Below are 17643 nucleotides of genomic sequence, written 5' to 3'. Positions count from 1 at the left end.
ACTGGCCCCACCACGCAGAATGTGGGGTCCTAGTTCCCCAACTAGGGATCGAACCCTGGGCCCCCAGCAATGGAAACTTGGAGTCCTAACCACTGGACTGCCAGGAAATTCCCAAGGGTTAGTGTTTCAAACGCTCCTTGTGGTTTCAGTGGGTTTCTGGACCGAGTAAGATGCATATAAGTTCATCATCTTGACACAGAAAGTCCACAAAAACTTAAGTCATAACACATTCGGGGTTAAGCAGAGGGGTCAGCTTGGCAGGAAACAGCCCAACATGACCACAAAGGTTTGGAGGACAACTCTGGGGCCAAGACATGGGGGCAGGGGGGTATTTATGGTGGCTGTTCCTACAGGAACAGGACTGGAGCCTCTGATCACCCCTCGGTACTGGGAGGGTGGACTCAAGGAGGGTGGAGGAACTGGGGTAGTAGGAGCCAACCACATGGCAAGAAAAGTTCAGTGAAGCAGGAAGGAGGCTGAACAGGGCACCAGGCCTAGCCTGAAGGTTCAGCAGGGCTCAGGGTGGAAAGCAGGTTCCAGGAGCTTCTTCTGAGATGCAACAAAGGTTGCATGTGACTGATTCTCTGGGAACCTGTTTGATACTCAACAGGGTCCTACCACAGAGTTTGTAAGCTGTGGAGTTTGCCTGCATCTCACAGCCACGCCAACAGACCCTGATGTGACCTGCTCAAGGCTCCCTCATGGAGGCCAGCCTAGGGGAAGATGAGACAGAGCCAGGCCAAGGCAAGGACCAGGGCAGAGAGTTTGGGCCCAAGACGGCTGGACACTGGCTCAGAGGACCTGCCCCTGAGGAGTCTTGGGGAGCCTGGCCCTGTGTGACCCCTCTCCCTACCTCCAAGTCTCCTTTCCTTCAGACTTGTGAGGTTTCAGGGGCAGCAGCCTGCCAGCAGGTGGAGAGTTAGTGGTGTCATGTCTCTGACCTCACACCTGTGAGGTCTTGAGGTGATGGAGCTGGAGCACCCACTGGGCTGTGGTCAACCTTCTGGGTCACCACACGTGGCCACAGCCTCAGATTCCAGGGTCTGGACCCACAAGGGCTCATCTCCCAGCGGAGCTGCAGCGTGAGTCAGCCCCACCGCATCCGGGTCCCCGGCTGCCCCGGGGACAGACAGGCTGCACCTCTACCCTGTGGCCCCTCACAGGGACCAGGCCTGAAGCCAGGGCCCTGCAGCTGTGTGACAACACGTGTGCATCACACTGAGATGAAACCCACTTCAGGCCAACTCCGTTCATGTTTCTAAAAAGAAACCTTTATTAGGGAGTCTCTCTGGACTCTGTCTTATCAAAACCTTCTGAACCACGACCTGGAGGCTGAGGCTGCGGACCTGCACAGTGCCGTTCAAGAGTTTAAAACGTACCTCCAAGCCATAACTTCTAGTCTTTCCCCCCTCCAATAAATGCACCATTAACTTCCCTGGAGGTGAGACCCTGGGTAGAGATGCCCCAGGTGGAAGGCCACAAGAAGCCAACCGGGCCCCCAGCCCATTTGTCTGCCTCAGTGTCCCTACCGTGTGGGCTGTGGCACCCTGGGGAGGGGTCTCAGGAGGGCACCACACACAGCCTCGTGGTGGCAAGTCCTCTGCCCCATGAGGGAGGCACAGGCAGGCACATGGCACTGGATCCCACAGAAGCAAGTGGCCCACCCGCCTTCTCTGAACCTGTTGCTGTGGTCACCTCCCATCAGGGCAGTGGGGCTGGAGAGGCTCGGATGGCGCTGACTTTAAGGAGGGCAGGACGCAGGAGCTAAACCAGGACCACAATCTGAGTGAACAAGCACAGCCAGGGAACTGGCACTCTGCACCTTGTTCCCCCAGCTCCCTGGGGACTCCCCTGTCCTGAGGGTCGGCCTCGTGCAAGGAGTCACCCTCCAAGCTGGCAGGCTAAGTGCGGGGTGAAAGGGCGAGCTCTCTGCGCCTCAGCCTCCTCTGGGGAGTGGGGACCCCAGCCACAGCAGCCCCTCAGCGCTGTCAGGAGAAACCTCCTCAGGCAGAGGCGGGACTGGCGGGAGCCTGCGGGGATTGCAGATTGCCGTCTGCAGCCTCAATGTTTTCTCTTCCCCGGAGGCGGGAGCTGAGGCTCAGAGCCCAGCCACTGGTCCTAAAGCCAACAGCCGCCTCCCACAAGGCCTCCTGTCCACGGGCCGGCTCCCAGGAAGCCCGGGCTGAACTGAGGCCTGGGGTGGGGGATCTTCTGCCGGCAGGGGTGCAGCAGTTCCCTACAAAGCTTCCAGTTTGGGTGGGAACCTCGGAAATGTCTCCGGACCACCTCCACGCCCCCCAGCACTTCCCGTTCTGGTACCAGTGAAGACACGCATGAACTGGCAGCACCCTGCCAGCCTCCCCCGTCCTTTCTGCAGCCAGACCGCTTGAGGCTGGAGGGGTGAGCTGTGGCTGACAAGCGGCAGATCTTGTCACCAGGTGCAGGAGGAACCCCAGTGCCCGCGCCAAGCTCCTCCAGAGTGGAGGCCTCTGCGGAGGACCGGGCCTGTATGCGCAGAAGGGCCCAACCACCGGCCGGGGAAGGTCGGGTCGCGCCCTCAGGCCTCAGTGGTCCTCAGGATGGTGGCTGGGCCCGAGGTGGCGGGGCGCCCGGCCTCCCGCCCCAGTGCGCCCTCGGGCGATGCCCCTGAAGGCGGCCTGGCCGGTGGGCGCGGGCTGGCTCGGGGCCGCCGCGCCGGCTTCTCGCCGGTGTGGAGCCTCTGGTGGTGGAAGAGGGCCGGGCGCTCGCGGAAGGCGCGGCCGCAGTGCGCGCACACGAAGGGCTTCTCACCCGTGTGGATGCGCCGGTGGCTGAGCAGCACGGCGCCTTTGGCGAAGGCCTTGCCGCAGTCCGCACAGCGGAAGGGCCGCTCGCCTGTGTGCAGCAGCCGGTGCTGCCGCAGGTTGGAGCTGTGGCTGAAGGCGCGGCCGCACTGCGCGCAGGCGAAGGGCTTCTCGCCCGTGTGCACGCGCCGGTGCTTGAAGAGCGACGAGCCCTGGCTGAAGGCAGCCCCGCAAAGCGCACAGGCGAAGGGCTTCTCGCCAGTGTGCGTGCGCTCGTGCTGGATGAGGTGCGAGTTGCGGCAGAAGCTGCGGCCGCAGCGCGCGCACGCGTAGGGCCGGCCGCCCGCGTGGATCTTGCGGTGCTGGCTGAGGTTGGAGCGGTGGCTGAAGGCCTTGCCGCACTCGGCGCAGCGGAAGGCCTTCTCAGCCGTGTGGATGCGCTGGTGCCGCACCAACGACGAGCTGTGCCGGAAGGCCTGCCCGCAGGCCGGGCAGCTGTAGGGCGTCTCCCCGCTGTGGATGCGCTGGTGCTGCGTCAGGTGCGACGTCTGGCTGAAGGCCTTGCCGCACTGCGCACACTCGTACGGCCGCTCCCCGGTGTGTGTGCGCAGGTGCTTGAGCAGGTCGGAGCTCTTCACGAACACCTTGCTGCACGCCCTGCACTCGAAGGGCTTCTCCCCGGAGAGGAGGCCGGGCCCGGACTGCAGTGCCTCACCCAGCTCGGTCCAGCCGGGCGGCCCGGGCCAGGCCGGGCCCATTCCTCGCGCTCCTGGAGCCCCGGGCGCGCTCGAGAAGGCTCCCCCGGGGGCCTCACGTGCCCAGGGCTTCCGCCGCTCCGACACCCGAGACGGCTGACTGGGCGCGGGGCACTCTGCGAGAGCCTTGTCCCCAGGCGGCGGCCGCAGAGAAGAGGTCAGCCGGAGGCTCACACTGGCATCGCCGCTGCCTGGCCCCAGCCGGAGCCTCTCCCAGTAGATCACAGATACCCCGGTGGGTCTCCTCTCCCGAGACGGGGAGATGCCGCGCCGACCCTCCGGGATCTTCCTGCGCTCACAGGCACCCGTGGTGGGGAGGACCCTGGCGGACGCCAGAGGAAAACCATCCCTGAAAGCCCCCGGGAATGGGGCTTCTCCAGAAACATTGCCGTTCTCTGCCAGAGGAGGGGAACCTGCAGGCACAGAAACGGTGGAGGACTGGGTCATCCTGGGCGGGCCATGCGGGTGGGCGAGGGGACCCTCAACCCCAGCGTGGATGAGGGGGAGGAACAGGGGCCTGACTCCCTTCTGGCATGGAGCTGGCCGTGGGGTTTTCCCGGGCCGCTCTGCTCCTCACACTCACCAACTCTGGTACTGACCGCCTGAGCCCTAGTACCTACTGACTGCCTCTCCTCCGCAGGGTCAGCCCCACAAAGGCAAGACCAGAAGTGATCTGGGCAAGGCTGTGTACCCAGGGCCTGGAATGGAGCTGGCCACCGCAAGTGCTCAAGAGACCATGTGCCCTTAAATAAATGGCCTCACGGATGAGGTAGTGAGGAACGACCGTGAGGGTCTGAGGCCACACACACTGGCTGAGGGTGGGACTCTGGGCAGGTCTCCCCACAGCCTGGGGGCGGCCCCGGAGCCACCCTCAAGGACGGCCAAAGTCGGAGCCTCTAGAAGAGGCTGAAGGTGAACAGTCAGGAGGGCGGGAAGCCAGAGAGGACCGTGTCATGGAAGGGAGGCGGACGAAGCCAGCTCACAGGCTGGCCTCCAGCTCACACCCCGAGCCCCACTCACCGTGGCTGGGCCTCCTCTGGGCATCCCGGGGCAGGGTCACGTCCACCCCACTGAGAACCCAGGGCTCCTCGCCGCGCTCCAGCTGCGTGACCACATGGGGCCGGGAAACAGACAGGCCTGCGGGAGAAGACGGGCGAGTGAGGGGCAGACGGAGGGGCCGGGGCTTCGCCGGACGCAGACGGCACCCTCTGTGAGGATGAGGAGGCCAAGGGCACACCCCAGGGCAGGGTCACACCTCCTCCCTCGAGCGAGGAAAACAGTGTTGGCAGCACCTGCAGGGGACTGAGTGCTGAGACACCACAGCTAACAGGGACACTCGGCCAGCGGGCACGCGGCTGCTCCCAGGCTGCCAGGTGATGAGAGGTTAGTGCTGGCAGCCCAGCCTGGCAACAACGAAGCTCCACATGGGGACCCAGAGCTTACCCAGCGAGGCCAGGAGGGCGAAGTTTTCCAGCATCACCCGGCGGTACAGAGACCTCTGGGTTGTATCCAGGAGTCCCCACTCCTCCTGGGAGAAGTGCACGGCCACGTCCTCAAAGGCCATCAGACCCTGCCAGAGTCGGAAGGTGGACACGATGAAGCTACGGCTGTGTGACCCAAGCTCTCTGTCCTGAAGGCTCCCTCTGCACACGTCTCTCAGCTGCTACCCGCACACCCCAACCCCCACCCCACGAGGCTCTGCAGGTAGAACGCCCCTCGCCTGGCTGAGCCCCTCCGCCTTCCTTACCCGGGGCCTTCCTTATCTGGCCGTAGATGCCTCGTTAACCCCGCCCAGCCATCTACATGAGGAAGCCAGAGGAACCCCCAAGGGAAGCCCCTCGTGTCCACCCATTCTCCAGCCTTTGCAAACGCTCACCCACCCCAAAGGCGCCCTCGCTGCTCCTGCACAAGTAACTGCGAGCAACAGCAGCAGAGCCCCCAGGACACGCCCAGCCCTGCAGGTGTGCCTCTCCTGCAGAACCCGCCCGGCATTTCCAGGCTGCTCTTTGAACCGAAAGGCTGGCTGATCCCCTGCAGTCACCACAGGCAAGATCCCAAGGACCTGGCGGGCACACAGAAGCCACTTCCCTCCTCCCTCCACAGTCAGACCTCCTCTATTTCCTCCTCACTCGGCTGCTGCCTCCTTTCCCTCAGCCACCTGCCAGACTTCCCCCTAGAGCCCCAGGACTGCCAGCCATTTCCATCTCCCTAAAGCCCTAAGTATCCATGCCTGTCCCTGGCTGACTCCATGAGATCCGCTCCTCCTACATTTGATTCCCAAGCTCGGCCTTGCTCAGGACACCAGGACACTGTCGTTGGACAGCTACAATTCCAAATCCATGTGACACCTCCACTCTTAAGATACCACAGATTCCTCCCAATTTCCCCTTAAACCTACTTTCCCTTCAAATGCCTAATTTTGTCTACAGCACCTCCTTCCCCTCTCCCCGGCTCTGTCCCACTGAGTGACAGTTGTCACTGACACAGTCCCAAGGCAAGGATGTAATCAAGGGTTTTCAATTTCAGGACCAGCTCCCAAATCCCGGCCCCACTGCCCAAGGAGGATCTGTGCAAGTGCTAGGCACCTGCATCCTGTTGGGTGCTCCGGCGGAAAACCTTAGAATGGCCCTTCCACTGGGCACTCACGCACATCCCACTTGCTACATCAGCGTATCTACACAGAATTCTCGTCTTCACTGCCCGGACTCTGGCCGCAGCCTGCTCCCTGCAAAGCGCCACCCGCTCTGCTGCCCTCCATCCAGAAAACGATGGGATACCTAAAAACTCATGACTTAAAGCATGTCCAGTCTCCTAGTGCCCTGGGATAGTCTTAACTCCTCGGCCTGTCCTTTCGGACATATCCTCTCCCGGTCCCGCAGTTTCAGTTTCAGAAGCGTCTACACTCAGGCTTCCCTCGCAGCTTTTGCACACGGGGCACCGTCCCCTCGGAAGTTCTATCCACACCTCACCCCCTTAGCTGCAAGAAGTGGGGATCCCACGCGTGCACGCCCAACCAGCCGGAACACCAGGGCCTAGGACGAAGCGCGAGGGGAAGACATCAGGTGAAGTGCCTCCCCGGCTCGGGGCTCTGGTCCCTGGAAGAGGCAAGGTGGGGTGGGGCGCCCGGGCTCTCGCTCCTCACCTGCGCCTGGTCGGGCTGCGCTGCCGCAGGCGCCGCCGCCATTGGAACCTGCAGAAAGGGCGGACGCCCAGGCGCGGGACTTACTCTCCCCGTCCGTCAAGGGGCGCCGCTTTGGGGCTGCGTGGAGACCAGAGAGCGCGCGGCTCGGCGGCAGCCCACGCGGCACCCGGGGAAATTGAGACCAGCTGCGAGCCGTGGGCCTCCTGGCTCCGCCGCCCGCGCCTCGGGTCTCCTCCCGGGCGTCCTCGCTGCCCGCGCCTCGGGTCACAAGACCCTCCAGCCAAGCCGGCCGCGACGCTGCGCTCTCCGGCCGTCACCGGCGTGGCCGGACACCGGTAGCCAAGTGACAGTCCCAGGCGCCGGAAGTCCAATCTCGCGAGCTCTCATTGGCCCGTGGCGCGTTGCGGAGGCACGCGCAGGGACTCCGGGGAGGCGTGGCTTCCGCCTGTCTGCAGGCACGGCGGGCGGGGCCCGCCTGTCTCCACGGCAACGGCAAAGCGTCACCGCGAGGGACGCTGGGAAGTGGAGTAGACGGCCGTCCAGCTGTCTATTTTATTAATATTCTTTGTAAATCTTTGTAATGCAAGAGATAGCATCCATTTTGGCGCTCAGTCGCTCAGTCGTGTCCGACTCTTTAAGACCCCATGGACTGCAGCACGCCTGTCCTTCCCTGTCCTTCACCATCTCCCGGAACTTGCTCAAACTCACGTCCATCGAGTCAGTGATGCCATCCAACCATCTCATCCTCTGTCGTCCCCTTCTCCTCCTGCCTTCACTCTTTCCCAGCATCAGGGTCTTTTCCAGTGAGTCAGTTTTTCGCATCAGATGGCCAAAGTATTGGAGCTTCAGCTTCAGCATCAGTCCTTCCAATGAATATTCAGGACTGATTTCCTTAATACTACAATTAGTATTTGTACTTAAATTTTGCTCACCTTGAAACTGAAGAAAAGCTAATGTATATCTGGGTAGAACATGTTTCCTGCTGTTCTTGTACACAAAGAACACTCAAGTCTCATCTGAGGTGCACCTTGAACCCACGTGTCTGGACTACAAACCCAGTGTAAACCCATATATTGGGACTCGAACACAAGGTCTTTTTCTATTTTCCTGGCTGAATGGCATAGCACGAGGGATTCCTTCAACCAGGGATCAAACCTGCACCCCGTGCAGTGAAAGCACGGAGTCTTAGCCACTGGACTGCCAAGTGAGTCCCAACCCATGGTCATTTAATTGAGATCACACACCAGGTCTCCAGACTTAGTGAAGTTCAGGTTCTTTATGTCTCATCGCAGAAAGAATTCAGTGAGATACAAAAATGATAGGTAAGAAGTAAGATTTATTTAGAAACACATTCCATAGATAGAATTCAGTCAGCCTCAAAAGGCCAGAACAACCATGGGAGAAACACACTCCACAGTGTGGGCCATCTCAGAAAGCGAGAGGCCCCAAAACATGGGGTCATTAGTTTTTATGGGCTGGGCAACTTCATAGACTTAACGAGTGGAAGGGTTTTTCCAACTATTTGGGGAAAGGGGTGAGATTATCAGGAATTGGGGCACTGCCCACTTTTTGACCTTTTACCATTGGCCTCAGCACTGTCAAGGTGCTGGTGGATGTGTCAGGTAGCTTCTCTGGGGTTACTCTGCACTGGTGAGGGGCTCTACGTGTACCCCCACTTCAGTTGCCTTTGGTGTTGATGGAGGCTGGGGCTGAACCGGGAGCTCCCCGCCACGTCCCCGGGCACATGGCTTCTACCTACTACAACCAGGTGTCTTTGAAGATGTGTCACTGGGGTGGGCTCTCCAGCTTTCAGGGTCCGCATGGTGGTCCTGGACTGTGAGACTGACCCCACTGGTACAGATGGCAACCCACCTCCACTCCAGGCCTCGTGGTAGCCCTCGGGCAGGTTAGCAGTCTGTGGACATCTTCGGTGGGGAGCATGATTCTGCTGACCAGGAACGGGCAGCTGAACTGAAGGGCCTGGCAGGAATGTGTCACATGTAGAGGCTCAAGAGGGCCCATTCCCCTGACCTTCACCCAGTCCCCCTCCCTTCTCCATGTGGATGTCAAACGGATGCTCTTTTTTAAAAATGTATTTATTTATTTGGCAGTGTCAGGTCTTATTTGAGGCACACGGGATCTTCCCTGTGGCTTGCGGGCTCCAGAGCATGTGGGCTCAGCAGTTGTGGCACTCAGGCTTATTTGCATCTCAGCATGAGGGATCGTATTTTCCCATCCAGGGATCAAACTTGCATCCCCTACAATAGAAGGTGGGCGGTTAACCACTGGACCACTGGGGAAGTCCCAAAAGGGAGTCTTGTCAGATCTAGTCACTCCTCCAATCATGTCTCCCCAACCCCTGCCCCACCCCCATCCCCCCCAGGATAAAGGCCTAACATGAATCCTTCCCCCTTGGGACTTTGTGGTAAAGGACTTCAGGTGTCCTGCATACCCTCCTCCAAGCCTTTGCACATGCTGGTCCCTCTGAAACAGGACAGAGGGGTTCTTTTAAACAGAACCTTTAAAAGAAAGACATAGCTATGGGACATGATATGGGGCTCCCCAGGTGGCTCAGTGGTAAAGAAACTGCCTGCCAATGCAGGAGGCACTGTTTCAATCCCTGGGTTAGGAAGATCCCCTGGAGGAGGAAATGGCAACCCACTCTAGTATTCTGCCTGAAAAATTCCATGGACATGGGGTGGCAAAGAGTCAGAACTTGTTAGGCCCTAACTGCACGGGAGCTGGGAACTGACCCTCTCTGGCCAAGGGCCCCACAGAGGGTCTGCTGGCAGTGCTGGGGGAGGATTCCTGGACAGGCTCACTCTGCTGGGGGCAACTGGAATGTCCCAGGGGCAACTCCCTTCCAAATGCTCCAGATTCTGTGACAATAAAGCCGGAAGGGTTACATCACCTTGGAGCCACGGCTGTGGCCCAGGAGGCAGAACAAGAAATGGGTCACTGCCAAGATGCTGAGGGATCAGATTCTCAGTGGTGACAGCAATGTCCATGTGCCTCTGGGGACAGAGTGGGAGGGCGGGGGAGGCACTCTGTTCTCATGTGGTCCGAAAGGTCTTGTGACTTCAAGCCCTCCAGGGAAAGCACTGTGGCCAGGATCTCAGAGTCACCTGTGTGCCCAGAGCTTACCTGAGGTGGAATCACAGGATCTGAGGGATACAGCTGTCTGAGAATAAGGAAGCAGGTCCCTCAAACCAGGCGCATCTTAGCGTGGCCACCAGCTGGAGATGAGCCATCTTTCTGTGCCAGGCCAGAAAAACCAGATCCCTCTAATCACCACTCCAGGCTGACAGGGGCCGGTCCCCTCTACGTAGATGGGGAATGGTAGGACACAGGGAACAGGCAACACGGTACGCCAGAGCCCAGCAGGCAAGGGCACAGGCCGTGAGACCTACAGGGGCCAAACTCGCATCTGTTAACACCGTGCTCAAGGTCCCTGAGCAGCTGAAGTTGTCCTGAATCCTGCAGTCTCCTGAGCCACATTCCTGAGAGCTGTCACCCCACCAGCAAAAGCCAGGGAGGCTCCTGTTGCCCAGGCTGGGCTCCTGGTGACTTCAGCAGTCACAACCTTCATGGCTTTCCAGGTTCAGGGCCCAGAGGCACAGCTTCCTAGAAAGGAAAGCGGGAAAGGTAAACACAGTTTCAGGATCTTCTGTTGGGTGTGTACTTCCTGGAGGAGCTAGACCTTCAGATTTCTTTGTGGAAACTTCTGCTTTTATAATTTTTGCATCTGTTTTATTTTATTTTTTGGCTGCCTTGCATGGCATGAGGGAAGGGAATCTTATCTCCCTAACCAGGGATGGAACCCACACCCCCTGCAGTAGAAGTGCAGAGTTTTAACCACTGGACTGCCAGGGAAGGCGCAGCACTTATCTTAAGATATCTAATACCATGTGAATCTGGAAATCTTCCCCAATGGCTCAGTAGTAAAGAATCCACCTGCAGTACAGGAGATGCAGGAGACATGGGTTCAACCCCTGGGTGGGGAAGACAGCCAGGAGGAGGAGATGGCAACCCACCCCAGTAGTCTTACCTGGAGAATCCCATGGACAGAGGAGACTCGAGGGCTGCAGTCCATGGGGTTGCAGTCAGACACGACTGAGTGACTGAGCACACCATGTGAGTTCAGCATGGTAGGCAGAACCACAGCTCTCCAAGAACGTCCACACCCTAATGCTCGGAACCTATTAACACGTTACCTGACGTGGCCCATAGATGGACATATTATCCAGAATTGCCTGGGTTAGTCTACTATAATCACATGAGCCCTTGAAAGCAGAAAAACACAACACAGATATTTTAAATCTAAGAATGAAAAAAAAAAAATCTAAGTATGTCCTAGGTCTGATGCTCATGTCAGCTGCTCTAAAACCAAGGCCTCAGCAGGGCTGCGCTGCTTCTGGGGGGAAAAGGGGTTTCCTTGCTTGTTCCAGACTCCAGGGTCTGCCAGTATTCCTTGGTTCCTGGCTTTTTCTGTCTTCAAAGCCAGCAAAGGCAACTTGAGTTTTCCTCACATGACATCACTCTGAATTGATCTCTCTCCGTCTCTATGCCTCCCTCTTCCACTATAAGGACCCTTGTTATTACGAGGTTTCCTCCCACCCTGCCAACCTCAGACAATCCAGAATGATCTCCATGTCCCAAAGTCAGGTGATTATCAACCTTATTTCCACCTACCGTCTAAATGTAGTTCCCTCTTGCCCTGTAACAACATCTTCTGGACATTAAGTCCTCCACATCTTTGGCGGGGATGGTGCTTTAGTCTGCTTACCATGCATGCTCAGTCACTTCAGTTGCGTCGGACTCTTTGCGACCCTATGGACTGTGGCCCGCCAGGCTCCTCTGTCCATGGGATTCTCCAGGCCAGAATACTGGAGTGGATTGCCATACCATCCTCCAGGGGATGTTCCCAACCCAGGGATCAGACCAGCATCTCCTGCACTGCACACAGATTCTTTACCCACTGAGCCACCTGGGAAGCCCTGCTTACCATAAGTATACTTATACAAAAATTAAGCATTGCCTACTTGGCTACTTGTTACATCAAGAATGAGTGCACTTTTTCTTTTGGTAGATGTTAAAGGAAGAAATGTTCACATATTGAGGGCCAGGGAAGTCATTCTTGCTTATATATGATTTAACTTGATTTCTATGCTAACTAAAAAAGATAGCAGAGAAGGAAGTCAAAGTAGGAAGTCAAGAGATACCTGGAGTAGCAGGCAAGTTTGCCCTTGGAGTACACAATAAAGCAGGGCAAAGGCTAACAGAGTCTTGCCAAGAGAACACACTGGTCATAACACAACAACACAAGAGAGAGGACTCTACACATGGACATCACCAGATGGTCAACACCAAAATCAAATTGATTATATTCTTTGCAGCTGAAGATGGAGAAGCTATACAGTCAACAAAAACAAGATGGAGAACTGACTGTGGCTCAGATCATGAACTCCTTATTGCAAAATTCAGACTTAAATTCCTTATTGCCAATTCAGAGTTAAACTGAAGAAAGTAGGGAAAAGAACAGGGTGCACTGGCCAGAAATAAAGAATGTCCATGTTAAAAAAATAAAGTTTAGGGATTTCCCTGGTGTTCCAGCAGTTAATGCTTCCCAGGTGGCGCCAGTGGTAAAGAATCCACCTGCCAATGCAAGAGAGGTAAGAGACGTGGGTTCAACTGGAGTGCACACGCATGCACACACACATACACACACACTTACCCTGGTGGTCCAGCAGCTAATGCTTCCCTGGTGGCTCAGATGGTAAAGCATCTGCTTCCAATGCAGGAGACATGGGTTCGATCCCTAGTCCAGGAAGATCCCCTGGAGAAGCAAATGGCAACCCACACCAGTATTCTTGCCTGGAGAATCCTTTGGACAGAGGGGCCTCAGGCTACTGTCCTTGAGGTCGCAAAGAGTTGGATATGACAGAGTGTGGCATGCGCGCGCACACACACACACACACCCCAGCTGTTAATACTCCATGCTTCCACGCAGGGGACACAGGTTCCAGCCCTGGTGTGCCAACTAAGATCCCACATGAGTGTGGACACACTGGGTTTGAGCTCAGGAGGGCTGTGGTGTGTCACGTTTGCCACACTTGCTGGCAGAGCCCTGGGTGAGAGGAGGGCTCAGCTTGGCAGGGAGGTGCCACGCAGGCTCACCTTGACCTGAGAACGGGTGCAGAGGCCACCTGAGAGCAGGTGTGAGCCGCAGCGTGCTGCTCGTGGCCGGACGACAGTCTGTAGGCAGGCGGCCTCCTCGGCCTCCTTGGGCTTGCTCCCGGCAAGACCATCACTGCAAGGCAGGAGCCCTGGGGCTGAGAGGTCTGCAGCCCAGATCTCAGGGGCAAAGGCGGCACTGCAAGTGAGCCTGGGGGCACCTGCCCTCATCATCTGCTGGTTTCCACTGAGGCAGGGCCCAGAACAGAGGCAGGGATGGTGGGGTCCACATTTGGTGGTCTCATTTGCTGCTTTTCCAAGAGGAGTGAGAAATCCATGTTTTACGTGGAGCCTTTTGATTTTATAAAGGTTCAAGACCATTTCCCCCCAAACTTCAAAGTTGATAGGTATGTACGAGCTCCACTCTTTCTATATACATGGAGAGAGCTATATAGAATGTTGGCTTCTGGGCTATCATTTGTGACTCAGGACAAAAGGCAAACAAGGAGCCCAGGGATCCCCAGACAGGAAGGCGCAGGGCCCAGGGGTCGCTGCACAGCACGCTGGGGCCGCTCTCAGGACACCTCTCCACTCCCTCCCCATCGTTGACCTGAAGCTGAGCGCTGGGCACAGGACACTCCTGCAGGCATGCAGTGAGCCAAGCTTGGGGACTGTCTCCCTGAGCTCTCCCCAGCATCCCGAGGCATCTGTTCATCCCCTGAACTCAGACCTTCCCTTCCCTTCAGCCGGCAGGGGGGCTTGCGATCAGAGCTGCAGTCAGGTGTGCCTTGGGGCCTCAGGCTTCAGAGCAAAGGGTGGGCTCAGCTCCCTGTACCAGAGTGGTCAGCTGCGGTCAGAGAGGCCTCACAGCGCTGCCTCCCACACCTGGGGAGAAGCCTTTCCCCTGCCTGTTACCCTTCCCAGCCAGGCTCTGTGCACTTCATGGAACACCCATGTTTCACCGGTGGTGCCAGAACAAACAACCCAGGTCCACTGGTTCTGAGTGTGCAATCCCTATCAAAACCACAGCTGACATTCTGAGCAGAAACTAACGAGCTGACCTTAAAATCATAGACATGCAGAATACAACAGGGAAAACAATCATGCCAAGAAACAAAGTTGCACTTTCCTTACTAAACTTCAAAAATTTCTATAAAGCCAAGGTAATCAAGACAGTGTGGTCCTGTCATAAGGACAGACATATAGATCAATAGATTTAAGAGACCAAAATATCCTTAACTGATTTCCAACAAAAGTATAACGTGGAAAGATGGCCTTTTCAGCAAGTGGTTCTGGGAAAACTAGACATTCACAGGCAAAAAAAATAAATTCAAACCCTTATCTCAACTATACGTAAAAGTTGCTATGAAAAAGATCATAAATGTAAGAGCTAAGACTATAAAATTTATAGACGAAAACAAAGGAGAACTTTTTGACTTTTGGCTAGGCAAAAACTTTTTTAGGTATGACACAAAGACAATATGTAAATAGAAAAACTAATATATTAGACAACAAGTATCAAATTTAACATCACAATGTAAAATTTTGCTCTTTAAAACACACCATTAGGAAAAAAAAAAACACCATTAAGAGACTTTCCTGCTGGCCCATTGACTAAGACTGCGCTCCCCATGCAGGGGGCCTGGGTTTGACCTCTGGTCGGGGAACTAGACCCCACATGCCACAACGAACACCCAGCACAGCCAAATAAACAAATCTTTTTTTTAAAAAGACACCATTCAGAAAATTAAAAGATGAGCACACAGCCTGGATTGGAGGGGAGTATGGCAGGGGTGATAAGGGAGATATGTATATGTATGGCTGAGTCCCTTCACAGTTCACCTGAAACTATCACAACAATGTTTGTTAACTGGGTACACCCCAATAAAAAATAAAAAGTGTTGTTTTTTTTTTTAATAAAAAACACAAATAAATAAAATAAACGTTAAAAAAAATGAGCCACAGACTGAGGGAAAAATACTTAGAAAATACTTACATATGGATTCTAAACAGAATCTATGAAGAACTTTATGGCTCAAAGATAAAAAGACAACCCAATTAGAAATAAGGAAAAGATCTGAATAGACGTTTCATCAAAGAAGATAAACAGACTGTTAACACGCACCTGAAAATACCATTGTTCATGAGAAAAATGTAGATCAAAAGCCCAATGAGATGACTGCTTCAGGGGTAAAGAGTTTCAGTTCAAGATAATAAAAATGTTCTGGAGAAGTATAGGGTTAAAGCAGCACAACTGAATTCACTTAATGCCACTAAACCATACACTTAAAAATGGTTAAAATGGTAAATCTTGTGTATATTTTGCCATGATTTTTAAAAAAGCCATTGAGATACCATTTCATACCCACTAGGATGACACCATGAAGTTGTCTTGGTGTTGGCAAGAGGTGGAAAAACTGGATCAGTCCTACAGTGCTGCTGGGAATATAAAAAGGCACAGACCCTTTGGAAACCAGTTCAGGAGCTTCCAAGGAGTTAAACATAAACTTGCCAGGCTTCCCTGCTGGTCCAGTGGTTGAGAGAATGCCTGCCAATGCAGGCAGCATGGGTGCGATCCCTGGTCCAGGAGGATCTCCTATGTCTCGGGGCAACTAAACCCATGCACCACAACTACTGAAGCCCTTGCTCTCTATAGCCCGTGGTCCACAACCACAGAAGTCACCACAACAAGAAGCCTGCACATCGCAATGAAGCGGAGCCCCCACACGCTGCCGGAGGACAGGTGACAGAGGGAGGGAAACGTCACAGGCCCGGACTGGGCCACACGACTAGAAAACAACCAAGGTGACCCATCTGCTGCTACTCAGGCTGTGATGTTTTTGATCTTGGACCATGGCTGTCAAGATCCCAAGGCAAACAGCGCTGCGGTTGCTTACACGGTGGTCTGGGAGGAGAAGCAGCAGGACACGTCCAGAACGAGGGCCAGCAGCGCCTCTCCTGGAGAACATGGCAGCCTGACCTGGTGAAGACAGCACCACACCTCAACAGAGGCCTCACTGGCCTCACTAAGGAGACCTACTTCTTCCCCAAAAAAGGCACACACTCTTGTCCTCAAAAGTCACTGGGTCCTGCAACACCAGGCAGGGGGCACAAGAATGTGATCTAAGCACTGGGCGCTGGACCTGGGCCCCCAGTCTCTGTCCTGCCCACACCTCCCCTTAGGTCTCCAAAAGCCCGTCCCCTGACACCCCTGCTCACCCTTTCACCTCTGAGGGCATGGGCCCTCCTCCTGGGTGCGCACTGTCCCCACATCCATCGGAGTTTGGACAGTTTCTCTTCTCTGCACCCACCTCCTCCACTCAGCTACTGGTCCTTCATCTGGACATCCCACACTCATCTCAGGGCCCATCTGGAACCACAGCTGAGACTTCCCTTCCAAAATCCCATCTCAGGACATTCCCTGGTCCAGGCCACCAGGGCAGAGCAGTCTAGACATCAAGAGGCCAAATGGAACTTTCCTGTTTGTTCACGGGCACGCGGGTCAGGTCCACTTAGAGGTCTCCAGACAACTTAGACTCTACTCCCACATAATCCAACTGCTACTCTTCTGCCAAACATACTCCTCCTACCAACCTCCGCTCTCCATCTCATTTTTTATCTGTAACACTTGGGATAGTCCTTTATCCTCCACTACATTCACTCTCCATTTGTACATGGAAAACCGACTCCACTTTGAAAAACGTATCGGGAATCTGATTATTTCTCCCACCTCTCCTACTTCTATTCTCGAAAGGTCACCGGAGAAACATTTGCAGCAGCATCCTCCTGAAGCTGCCTGCTTTCAGCCCTCACCACAACTCTGTGTTTACGCAATTTCAAAATCCTAACTCAGATCATGGCCATCCATCTTCTAATGAAAATCTGTGGCTCCCAGGATCCTAAGCCCGTCAACAGAGGTAGGACTCCCATGCTCACACTGTCGCTTACCCGCAGTGGAGACAGCAGAACTTTCCCAAATGCTCCCAGGCCAGTCTCACCTCCGAGTCCTCGCATATGCACATCCCACCGCCTGCACCCTCATTTTATCACAATGGACTCTGAAATGCAGGCCGCCACCTATGAACGCCCCAGTGTCCTGTGCACCGAGGCCTGGGGTTCAGCCGGGGACTAGCAGCACTGGGGTTCGGAGTCCACCCAGGTGGAGGCCAGGAGACCCTACTTCACCCGGCTCGCTTATCATGCCCTCAGTTCAGCAACATACTGGGTCATGACCTCGGAACGGGTGGCTTTTGAGCCTGGGGCCCTTCTCCGTAAAGTGGACACGACACACAGGGCGACGACTCCCGGTCGGCCACGGGCACAGACGGGCCTTGACGGACTACCCGCAGGAAAACCCCCGCGCCGGGCGGTCCCCCGACAGCCGAGGACACAAGAGCCCGGGGGAGATGGGACGTTTGCTGAGGTCACGGGACATACAGGGCACACTCGGGACCTCCTAGGCTGTCGTACCTACCCATTCCCGTTTCCGCGGGCCTGAGGAGCCCCCTGGACACCAGCCACAGTCCAACAACCAGGTCCGTCCGCCCGCGGCCGACGGAGCAGCAGGACAGAAGAGCAACAATCTGAACGGAAGTCCCGCCCCCCAAGGTGTGGCCGTCCCGGAAACGCCTATCTCCTAGGCTATCATTGGTCAATACTGGTGTAAACGCAAGGCGAGGGTAGTTCTGGGTAGTGTAGTTCATGTCGCGTGAGCCGTGCTGCGGTGCGTCCTGCCTAATCACCTAGGCAACGACTCGGCGTCACAGCGATAGGCTCAGGGAAAAGCGTC

At 55.8% G+C, this 17643-nt stretch overlaps 1 protein-coding gene, 1 long non-coding RNA gene and 1 other non-coding gene across 8 annotated transcripts; 1 reads left to right on the top strand and 2 right to left on the bottom strand.

The window, feature by feature from the left end:
- Positions 1-1259: 1259 nt before the first annotated feature.
- Positions 1260-7028, bottom strand: ZNF324 (zinc finger protein 324). 2 transcript variants are annotated; one of them, XM_061140490.1, is made up of 4 exons: positions 6681-7028; positions 4982-5108; positions 4559-4675; positions 1260-3951 (listed from the first exon to the last, which is right to left on the bottom strand). In XM_061140490.1, exons 1-4 carry the CDS (start codon positions 6720-6722, stop codon positions 2558-2560), a joined length of 1680 nt encoding a protein of 559 aa, XP_060996473.1. In that variant the 5' UTR covers positions 6723-7028; the 3' UTR covers positions 1260-2557. The 2 variants fall into 2 exon arrangements, with proteins under 2 accessions (XP_060996473.1, XP_060996475.1); XM_061140492.1 differs by lacking the exon at positions 6681-7028 and adding an exon at positions 5419-5520.
- A 1730-nt stretch (positions 7029-8758) lies between these two features.
- On the bottom strand, positions 8759-17452 carry LOC133055030 (uncharacterized). Of its 5 annotated transcripts, none has more exons than XR_009692560.1 (5): positions 17325-17446; positions 12415-12516; positions 9825-10304; positions 9592-9694; positions 8759-8938 (listed from the first exon to the last, which is right to left on the bottom strand). It is a non-coding gene; the product is annotated as an uncharacterized LOC133055030 (long non-coding RNA). The 5 variants fall into 5 exon arrangements; XR_009692559.1 differs by having other exon boundaries at positions 12415-12594; positions 17329-17446; XR_009692558.1 differs by having other exon boundaries at positions 17329-17446.
- TRNAW-CCA (transfer RNA tryptophan (anticodon CCA)) lies at positions 12439-12511 on the top strand. The gene has a single exon. It is a non-coding gene; the product is annotated as a tRNA-Trp (tRNA).
- Positions 17453-17643: the final 191 nt, after the last annotated feature.

This window comes from Dama dama, chromosome 4, assembly GCF_033118175.1.
Source record: "Dama dama isolate Ldn47 chromosome 4, ASM3311817v1, whole genome shotgun sequence".
NCBI lineage: Eukaryota > Metazoa > Chordata > Mammalia > Artiodactyla > Cervidae > Dama > Dama dama.
The sequence above is the reverse complement of the archived record's forward strand: the minus strand, read 5'-3'. Positions and strand labels throughout refer to the sequence as shown.

Coding starts and splice junctions, on each gene's coding strand:
- ZNF324 (XM_061140490.1), bottom strand. CDS start 6,722: ATGGCGGCGGCGCCTGCGGCAGCGCAGCCCGACCAGGCGCAG. Junction 5,109..6,680: donor CGCAGCCCGACCAGGCGCAG/GTGAGGAGCGAG, acceptor CGACTCTGGCAG/GGTCTGATGGCCTTTGAGGA. Junction 3,952..4,558: donor CCAGAGGAGGCCCAGCCACG/GTGAGTGGGGCT, acceptor CTGTGCCTGCAG/GTTCCCCTCCTCTGGCAGAG.